This window comes from Sinocyclocheilus grahami, unplaced genomic scaffold (genome assembly GCF_001515645.1).
Source record: "Sinocyclocheilus grahami isolate Dianchi unplaced genomic scaffold, SAMN03320097.WGS_v1.1 scaffold263.1, whole genome shotgun sequence".
NCBI classification, from domain to species: Eukaryota; Metazoa; Chordata; class Actinopteri; order Cypriniformes; family Cyprinidae; genus Sinocyclocheilus; species Sinocyclocheilus grahami.
The window spans coordinates 695,773-706,057 of NW_015505442.1; the positions used below are offsets into that span (position 1 = coordinate 695,773).

General features: G+C 37.9%; 1 protein-coding gene across 1 annotated transcript in view; it reads right to left on the reverse strand.

Annotated features, from left to right (window-relative positions):
• Positions 1-7,818, reverse strand: part of LOC107599277 (interferon-induced very large GTPase 1-like) — a 15,143-nt gene extending 7,325 nt beyond the window's left edge. The window contains exons 1-7 of the mRNA XM_016290823.1: positions 7,792-7,818; positions 7,587-7,631; positions 6,267-6,705; positions 5,847-5,892; positions 4,739-5,332; positions 3,640-3,725; positions 6-3,092 (exon numbers count right to left, since the gene is read on the reverse strand). Coding sequence (XP_016146309.1) covers positions 6-3,092; positions 3,640-3,725; positions 4,739-5,332; positions 5,847-5,892; positions 6,267-6,695 — 4,242 coding nt within the window. The 5' untranslated portion in view covers positions 6,696-6,705; positions 7,587-7,631; positions 7,792-7,818. The remainder of the gene's footprint in view (positions 1-5; positions 3,093-3,639; positions 3,726-4,738; positions 5,333-5,846; positions 5,893-6,266; positions 6,706-7,586; positions 7,632-7,791) is intronic.
• Positions 7,819-10,285: the final 2,467 nt, after the last annotated feature.

The following is a 10,285-nucleotide window of genomic DNA, read 5'->3' on the forward strand; positions in this document are numbered from 1 at the left end:
GTGACCCATTTACTCCACATTGTGTCAAACTCCTCCTCAAGCATATGTTCATCTGTTCCTGTATGTTTCAGTCTCAAAGCTAGTTCCTTGCTCCGAATGAAAAGCTTGTTTTCATATTCTGTCCTTCTTTGATCCAGCTGCTCCCTGGCTTGTTTCTGTTCAATCGCTTCATCTAACTTTCTTTTTGTTCCCTTCACAAGGTCATCATGAAGCTCTTTGATTCTGGTTTCAAATCTTCCTCGCCATTGGCACAGAATGTCTTTGTCTTTGTCCTCCTCAAAGTAAGACATGATTGATTTTTCTACCTGCTCCTTTGTCATCCTCATGTCAGCCAACAAGTCATTTTCCTGAACGTTAATGCTTCCATTAGCAATTCTGTTGTAGAATTTGTCTTCAATGCCGATCATGGCACTTCTGAGGCTCCACGTCCAGTCACTGTATTTAGTTTCCAATTTTCTGTATACCGCAATCTCAAGTGTGTTTTTGAAGCTGAACACAAAGTTTTCATTCAGCAGTGCACTCCACAGATCATTAATACGCACTCTGAACTGAGACAGTGTAATGCCATTAGAATTGGAAGCTTTTGAGAGAATGGTGTCCTTTAACTCCTGAATATTTCTGCTGTAGTCGGGGTTCGGTGGTGCCATTGGTGGGCTGCCTTCCCAGAGCTGTGCAAAATACTTCACATCATTTTGAACGTCAAATGTAATGACGTCACTGAAAAACTCTGTATCACAGTCTTCCTCTTTAGCGGCGAGTTTAGTCATCTCATCCAGTTTCTCCTGCAGTCGTCTCCTTCCCTCCATGTTTTTCTCTCCAGCTGTAACATCAGAAACGTTCTGATGCACAAACATGCAGCTTGGATTCAGTCTGATCTTCTTCATCCTCATGAAGGCCTGAACAACAATCTGAAGAATGTCCTGCATCTCAGCTGTGTTTTCTCCGAAGACGTTGATCAATGTCATATTTCCAAGACCAACAACAAATGTGGCCATTTCATTGTCGTGATTTCTTGTTGCCCTTCCGGCCAGTTCTAGGGCACGAAGTCCTTCAGTATCAACAACTAGAATGTAGTCAAACTTCAGCTGTGCTTTCATCTCCTCCGACACTCTGACCAGCTGCATGAAAGCTCCTCTGGTGCATCTGCCAGCACTGACGGCAAACTGCAGTCCAAACATAGCGTTCAGCATGGTGGATTTCCCAGAGCTCTGAATCCCTAAAACTGACAACACATAGACCCTCTTGTCTCCCAGTTTCTGGATGAGTGCATCAAGAACAGCAGTAACCCAGATCAGAGGAACATGGGCAGCATCACCATCCATCAGCTCCAGAGGAAATCCAGAGATCATCATCTCTGCTGCAAGACTTGGAAGAGAGGAGAAGTTAAACTGGAGATCTTTTTTGTTTTTCTTTACAGATGAACATGATTCATATATCTGGCCGATCTCTCTCAGTATGTGCTCCAAGCCAAAAGTTGCAGCTTGTAGTTTCTCAGATACTCTCTCAAGTTCGTCTTGTGCTGCTGTCATTTGCTTCGATTTATCATGTTTCTTTTTAAGATTGAGGACTGTTGACCATTTTTCATCATACTCATGAAGAAGGGCTGAAAGACTTTCAGTAGTGTAATTGTCTAGAAGGATGCCCAGCCATTTAAAAAAATATGCCACCTCATTTCCTAGGTGTGAATTCAGTTTTTGAATATAGATTTGGATAAACTGACTCAAGACAGATGTTTGTTGCTGTTCACGGATTTTCATCATTTCTGATTGCTTAGAACAATTGTTTTTTTCTATGTTGCTTCCCTTATGTAGTTCTCCTAATGTAGGTCGATGAAGTTCTTTATTCTTCTGGCACCACTGATGCCACAGTTTTCCCTGCAATGGCAGAAACGATTCTTTGATTTTAGTCAGATCTTTATCCTCCAGTAAAGTCATCATCTGCTGTGCTGCCTGTTTTCCACTCCTGAGGTCTTCATCATTGTCCTCATCTACTCTGATATCAGAATATCTGGCCACGTCTTCAAGCTTGAAAATAGAAGATGACTCTAAAGACAAGAGCCCATTATTTATAGCTCTTCTGATTTCTTCAAAAACGACTGACTGATTTCTGTCTTTCAAACCGATTTTGTATTTCCCTTTCCGCATTTCTGCGAGAGCTGAATCATTGTCAGTAAGAAGGCAGATGAGTGGCTTTGAGTCCTTGTAGAAGGTTTGGATCTTGGTCATGCTTTTGTCATTCTTGTCAAGTTGTGGTAAAATAGCAACATTTACAGAGGCCATTTCAGTCAGGATACCCAGCTGCTTTTCATGGGCTCCTGCATCACCATGGAGGTTACAGAACGCAACACAATGAGTAAATCTGTCTGTTTTCTCTCCAGATGGACAGTACCAGGCAATCTCCACCACTCCGTCCATCAGCACTCTGGTTCTGCTGCTGCCTGGGCAGTTCCTGTGGAAGAATGTGTTGTGTTTCTCATTGATCAGGCTGTTCATCAGCTGAGACTTGGATGAGGATGCAGGACCAAAACTGAAGAAAGCCACCATTGGGGTTTCTGCCTTGTAGACTGGCAGGTATTTGCTAGAGATTTTACCTGTATCATCAATTGTCTTCCAGCTCTTGTTAATTTGTCGAAATGTCCAGAGTGGGAACTCAATCTGTTGTGTGAATGGATTGGGTACAAGCAGAGGCAGAGCATACTGACACTGTGAGAGTTTAGTCACCATAAGCTGCTTTAGGAAACTATCAGCACAATGAAACACAGCCATCTGAACATCCATTAAGTGGACTGCATCTAATTTGTTTGTTTCATCTGAGGGTTTAGCAGTTTCTCCAAAAATAGTATCAAAGGCATCAGCATCATCTTCAGATGAGTCATTGTTACTTTGTTGTGTGTGATGTTGTTCATTATTCTCTTTTATCTGGAGGTATCTTGCTCTGTAGTCCATCATCATCAATTTTTGTAGAAAAACTGAAGCCAGCTCCTCTTCTGCACAAGAATCTTGGGACTGTACAATTGGCTTAAGAAAATCTACAGTTCTCAATTTCTGATGTTTTCCTTTAAGATTAATCCTGTCAATTAGTTGCTCTGCACCCTGTTGAAAGTACCATAATACTTGTAAATAGAAGTTTGAAAAGCCATGGAAAAGAATGTTAATTTGTACACTTTCTGATAATTTAATAAAATTTAGAACATATGACAATTATAAAATATGCAGCCTGATCTCACTGTTAGGCTATGCATATTTGTATGTATTTGCAGGTACAAAAACATACATATTTGTACATTTGAATAGATGCTGAAACTTACCAAACATTTTAATGACAGCATCTAAAACATTAACACTATTACATATTTACAGCTGTAGAAACATAAATCTGTTATCATCAATATCGTAAATCAAAATTGTACTATTTTTACATATATTTTAGATCCTTTTCTCCTACCTTCAAACCTAACCACTTTTAAACAATATAAAAAACACAGATAAATGTACAGTGACAATTATTTTAGAGCTGCTAATCCTACTCCAGATGACGAATTGATTACCCTTCAAGGTGAAAATATGAAAAACTATATATTATTTATATATATATATAATGTATATATATTTATATATTATTTATGCATATATTTCTTACCTTTTGTTTTTCTCCTTCATTGGTTAGATCCAAGCTCCCCAAAGGCTGTGTGATAGTGTCACCGATGCTTACTTCTATTTCTGCACCTTGATTTTATGAAAACAGAGTAAAAGATTCTTTGGTAGATCTTTTGAAGAATTTTAAACGAACAGCACGATCAGACTTCCGATTCAAGTTCCAACTCCGCTCAGTTAATTCTTTAATGCAGGCTAATTCAAAAACACCAATGCTGACTGAGCCATTAACAAATGACATAATAAAATAAAGGCACAAGTGGCAATTATGAACAGCAGTAAATTCAGTCATATCTTGCAATATCACATTAAGTTTGGACATTGTGTTCAGCAGATATATGTCGATTTGTATAATTGTAAGAAGAAGTTGACAAGTGCTTTTTCTTTTTCCAAAAATTTTTAAATGGAGGACAATTTTTCTCACAGTGAATTATAATTGTTTTTATATTTTTTTTTACTCTAGCCCTTATGGTTCCAGAGTTCTGAAATAAAACATAAATTATAGCGCCACTTAGTGTCCAACGGAGTAGTAGCTCAAACTAATGTTAAAGTTCCCTTTTGGTCATGTTATAGTGCCCCTCTGATCTGGCCAAGGGAACATGATTTAATTTTGCCCCTGCCCAAGCGGAGGTCTGTGCACACCACTGCTACAAATAGTATTGAGATCATGTTGAATTAAAAATTTTGAGACTTAATTCCACTAACAACTTCCATATGAATTAAAATATAGGAAAAGGACATGACATGTGGCCAAGTATGGTGACCCATACTCTAGATTTGTGCTCTGCATTTCACCCATCCAAGTACACACACACACACACACAACAGTGAGTAGTGAACAAACACTCACACACACACACTGTGAACACACACCCGGTTGCTCAAGGGTCTCACCTCAGTCATGGTATTAAGGGTAGAAGAGAGCACTGGTCATTCACTCCCCCCACCTACAATCCCTGTTGAGTACCGAGACTCAAACCCGCGACCTTTGGGTTACAAGTCTGACTCTCTAACCATTAGGCCACAAAAGGGAGTTAGTAAGACAAAAATCAATATAGAGTCTGTGTTACCACTTTGATACTCACTGTTTTGTGGGTCTCTCAAAGAGCTGTACATCTCTCTGGTGTAGCACTGCTGATTATTGTCAGTGAACAGACGCTTGATTCTGTCCATCAATTCTCTCATCTCTGATTTTTTGTTCATGATCTTGCTGCAGGTATGATATCTTCCTCCACATTTGTTCAGCAGCTGCTCCAGAACAGAGTTGTTCTTCAGGTCATCTATTACAGTGTCACACTCTTCCTCTCTCTCATAGGTGAAGACAATAATCACAACTGAAAGAACTCTGTCACCAAATATTCTCTGTAGCCATTCAATGCCCATCTTATCAGCATCTGTTAACTGGCCCAATCGCACAACAAAGATGAAGGCATGGATTTCATTTTCATTCACTAGTTGATCAATAACATGATTGAGAGGTTTGAGATCAGTCTCATGTGAGCCAATCATATTTATCACTGAGACACAATGTTCTGATATCTTCCTCTGTAATGGAATGATCATGGGAAATTCTGCATTAAGACAGAGTTGTTTCTCTCCAAGTAGAATGTTGTCACATCCAAACTGGACAGCATCAGCACTTCCAAATAATGCAACAGTCAAATCAGGATCCATGTGATCTAAAGTAAACAACAAAGAACTGTTCTCAAACCCAGAGATAAGAACGGCACCATAATATAAGATAATGTGATAGTGCTTCTCAATGATATACACTACCAGTCAAAAGTTTGGAATAATTAAGATTATTAAGAAACAGTTATTTTAAATTGTAACAATGTTTCACAATATTCTGTAATGCTGCCTTAGTGAGCATAAAATACTTCTTTCAAAAACGTAAAAAACAATTGCAATTATTCCAAACTTTTAAATAGTAGTTGCATTTCTTAAAAGGGTAGGCCGTTTCTGTGCCACTAGTGACACCTTACTTTTTCTACACTGGTTAATCACCCTCTGGTCAATCACCTCTGGAAATGGCTACAGCAGCCATGCCCTCTCACTATTGGCTGTGTGGACTTTCAACCATTATTACAACATTTCTGGAAGAAACTGCCTACCCTAGGGCTAACTGTGTTGCTGTGAGATGAATCATACATTCATCAAGTACAAAGTACAAAGAAGCTATGTTTGCATTACCATCAAGTTTTGGGTTACTCCCTTCTTCTACTGGCTTCACTTTATCCTGGAGAAAGAACAACAAATTATCTGTTTCTAATTACCATGATTATTTAAAGGTTGCATAATTGTGCAAGAGCAAACATTTACATGCATTTATGCAATGTGACCAAAAGTACGTGGACATCTGAACATCACATTTGTATGTTTATTCTACATCTGGGCCTTTTGTAGAAGGGGCGTAGCTGCTGAACTAGCCAAACCTGTAAATTTGAATGGAGTGTCCACGTACATCTGGCTCTGTAGTGTGTGTAAAGTTCAGCAAGAAAACTGACATTAAAAAGACATTTCTTTTCTTTTTGAATTACACGCTTCATACTCTGGCATCACTGTGAAAATCCACTTTTGAAGCCTTTATTTTAAGAGTGCTATCACATTTACCTCGTGTTCTTCACATGCTTTATTTGAGGTTCCTGGAGTGTTTACACCAAGGTCTTGATCAAGAGATATTAAAGGAACTGGAGTTGGTTGCATCTGAAACTCTATTTTAGTGGCTGAGTCTGTCACAACTGAGTCATGATTGTCATAATTCAAGTTGTCTGTATATCTTTCATCATGTGCCACTGGAGGATTGTCCATCACATTATCTGGAGTTTGATGTGTCGCTGGAGAAGGAGCCAAGACATCATCTGCTTCTTGATCTGTTTCATGAGGATTGTCTATAATGTCGTCTGTATATTGATGTGTCACTGGAGGATTGACATAATCTGGATTTTTATATGAAACTGCAGAAGTGTCCATGACATCATCTGAATCTCCATATGATTCAGGAGAGGTGTCCATGACATTATCATCTGTACCTTGAGCCATAATTATATGACTGGGAAGAAAAATAAACATTAACCAGGTTTGGTAAATCAGACAAGACAATATACAGTCACCTTAAAACGTATTTGAACACGCTTTTGCACATTCATCACACTCTTGCACATACACAAAATGCATTAGTTACGAAATATAAAAAAAACAAAGTGACATCTGCAAAAACATAATGCTTTAACTCCAAAAAAGTTTTATGTAATATGTAAAATATGAGTTTGAAATGCTGTTTGCATAAGTGCATGGCAGTTAATAAACCAGACACCATATGGCTCATACTCCACTCCCTAATAAGCAACCCCTATAGCTTCTTATAGCTCTGACCCCCAGGGGACCATTTATAAAGCAACATTAAATAGCATAATAGTTTATTGGTTATTTAGTGAAGCAAATTAATAAAGTTACAAAGATGAAATCTTATGAATATGTCTTTGGCAAAGAACAAATAAAGGTTGTGGATGCACATGATTCAATGTAAATCATCTAATAAAAAACATTAACATAACACCAAAACATGTTTTTTTTAATCAAATAGCTTTTCAGTAGTGAAGCTCTTATGTTGATCAAGTAGTGCGGTAGTGTCCACACAAGCTACATTTTCCCAAGCATTTCTGAAGCTCAAGCTCAAATCGGAAATACAACTGCAAATGATCACTGATCCTGGATCAGTTAGTGAAGCCACCGCCATACACGGACCTGTGTAGCCGACAGTATAGTGAAGCTTCATTTAATGTAGAGTAACTACTAGCTGAGCTCACTACATTTTCCAAGTAGCTTGCCCAACCCTGCACCAAAAATCAAATATAGACTAAATATATATTAATATAACGTATAACAAATAGCATGAAGAAAATAATAATAATAAAAAATAAATAAAATCACCTGTTGATCAGCGACTGGAATCGATCCAAGCTTGGCCTCAATATACTGAAAAAATTCAAAAATTACACACTGCTTATGAAGGGTGATCAAATTCTTACTCAGAGAATCACAGACAGCCTCATATATAATCATACAACTTCAGCCTCTCAATGATAAAGTTCATAGTGATTATCTCTATAAATCTTAGGACATATGTAGTTCACACCTTACTTGCTTTAAAAACTGAACTGGTCTGGAACAACTACAAATGAAAATGTGAGCTACAGAGAAAATAGGTTACTTGTTCAAACAAATCACGTGATTTCTGGTAAACAATAAAGTACTTGTTACATAAGCAGCACCCCACCTTATTTGCCTAGATTTAACTACATGACGTATAAAAAACAGCTCTACCTAATACACTGATCCAATACATGTTTATTAGAAAACCACAAGAAAAAAAATATTGTAGCGATAAAGCTTATTTAAAATGGGTAAACGAGTCAAAGTTAAAATAATACCTCACAGAAGGTATGTAGAAAGTAAGAGAACATTTCAGGTTATAAATGTAACCATGGTTCCCTGAGAAGGGGGAAAGACGATGGGGAAAGCCATCTGCATGACCAATGTCTAAAGGTGTGTGAAAACCTGCGACAGTCACTGACACCATAGGTGGAATGCCCAGAAGTAAAAGAGGGATCCCGTAATATATGTCAACAACTTCTTTGTCTGAAGGAGATGTGCAGGCATGCCCAATGGCATGGCAATGAGACACACTGTCTTGTTCCCCTTCTCGGAGAACCAGGGTTACATTTGTATCATAAGATGTTCCCTTTCAAAGTGGAAATCAACAAGGGGAAGTCGTGGCCTAATTAGAGAGTCAGACTCATAACCCAAAGGTTGTGGGTTCGAGTCTCGTACCGGCAGGAATTGTAGGTGGGGGGAGGGAATGTACAGCGCTCTCTTCCACCTTCAATACCACGACTGAGGTTCCCTTGAGCAAGGCACCGATCCCCCAACTGCTCCCCGGGCGCCGCAGCATAAATGGCTGCCCACTGCTCCTGGTGTGTGTTCACTGCTGTGTGTGTGCACTTTGGATGGAGAGCACTAATTCCTAGTAACCACACATGTCATGTCACTTAACAACCCTGCCCCTTTTGTCTCGAAGTGTAAAGTGCCCCTTTCTTCTTATAGTAAATAACAATAATAATAATAAAAAATACCATTTGCCACTAACAATAATAATAAATACAAAATAAAATATTTTGAACAAACTTGTAATGAATTGATAATGAGTATTTTGGTGGACATATTAGGTGGAGGTGGAGTGGTAGGCCACTCTTAACCGCGACAGATAACATAGAAAATTTACATTTATCCTACCATAAAGCTGTTGTAAACTTAGCGAATGCGGGAGCATACGAGTTATGCTTAATTATAATAAAGGTGTAACTTGATTGCTGCCACATTTCTGACATTGACATTTAATTTGTTTTTATCAAAGGACAAGCAAAGTTTACAATATCAACAAAACTAAACATGAATTCAACATGACTAACTTGATTCTCACTGCTTAGTTTGGTAAAGTAAAAGTGAATAATATTTAGTAATATCATCATCTCTCTATTTTTGTTTGATGTGTTATGCATTCTATTACTATCAACGTCTTTCATAGAATGCCAAGGAAAGAAAATATAAAAAGAAAAAAAACATTATATAAAAGGATCTCTCTGATGCACCCAAAGGCAGCATCCCTCTCACAAGTTGGCTGAGGAGAGAGAATAAAGATAAAGGTACTGTTTCAATTTCTTAAGCTAATAAGCTGTTATACTTATATCACAGTCCATAAAATAGGTTACACTATTTTAATTTGTTTCTGTGTGTGAGTGTGTGAACAAATTCAGATGCAACCCCCTTTGTAATCGTTAACATTTTCATAAGTAACTAATTTAATTACATATTTTTCTCAGTAACTGTAACTGATTACAATTACATTTATTTTGTAATTAAATTACGTAATTCCGTTACATGTGTAAGGATAAAAGAAACTAGAATACTTTGATCTCCTGAGAGGCAAACAATGCACTGGCATCTTCAGGACACCCCACAGAGGGGTGGTGCGGGAAACGCCTCTCTCACATATGCATCTGTGCCTTTTCATCTCCTCCCTCCACTGGATTCACTCAAACTGGTCAAGAATATAATGTTCTAAATGAATGCAAATAAGATTTACAGTCATGTTTGGTTTCATTTGAATAGTTTCAGGGCAAGTGGTACAATGGTCTTAATCTTACTAAAAGATAATACAGATCCTAAGAGTTAAGAGAAACTTTGATCACCGTAGAGAGCAATCCCATGCAAATTACCTTTTGTTACCACCCAGGTCTGGGACCTGGCTTAATGCAAATTCCAATTGTTTGTACAGGCCTCCATTTGGAGGATGTATTTACTTGGTTTGGTATTTAAAGGACTGCAGCAAAAGGGTCAGCGCGATTCTGTAACGAGAATGCCCGTAGTACAGAGTATCTCCACACACTCTGTACTATGTATTTTTCTAATACATCTAATACATTTAATCTCAGATATGCATTTTACTCTTAGATTCGTCGTTGAGAGTTTGATGTCTTGTATTGATTTGATATCGTTGAATTGGCTGTGGAGATAATTGGCATAATACATATTTACCTGACTGATAATAAATTGTTACATTTAATTCATTC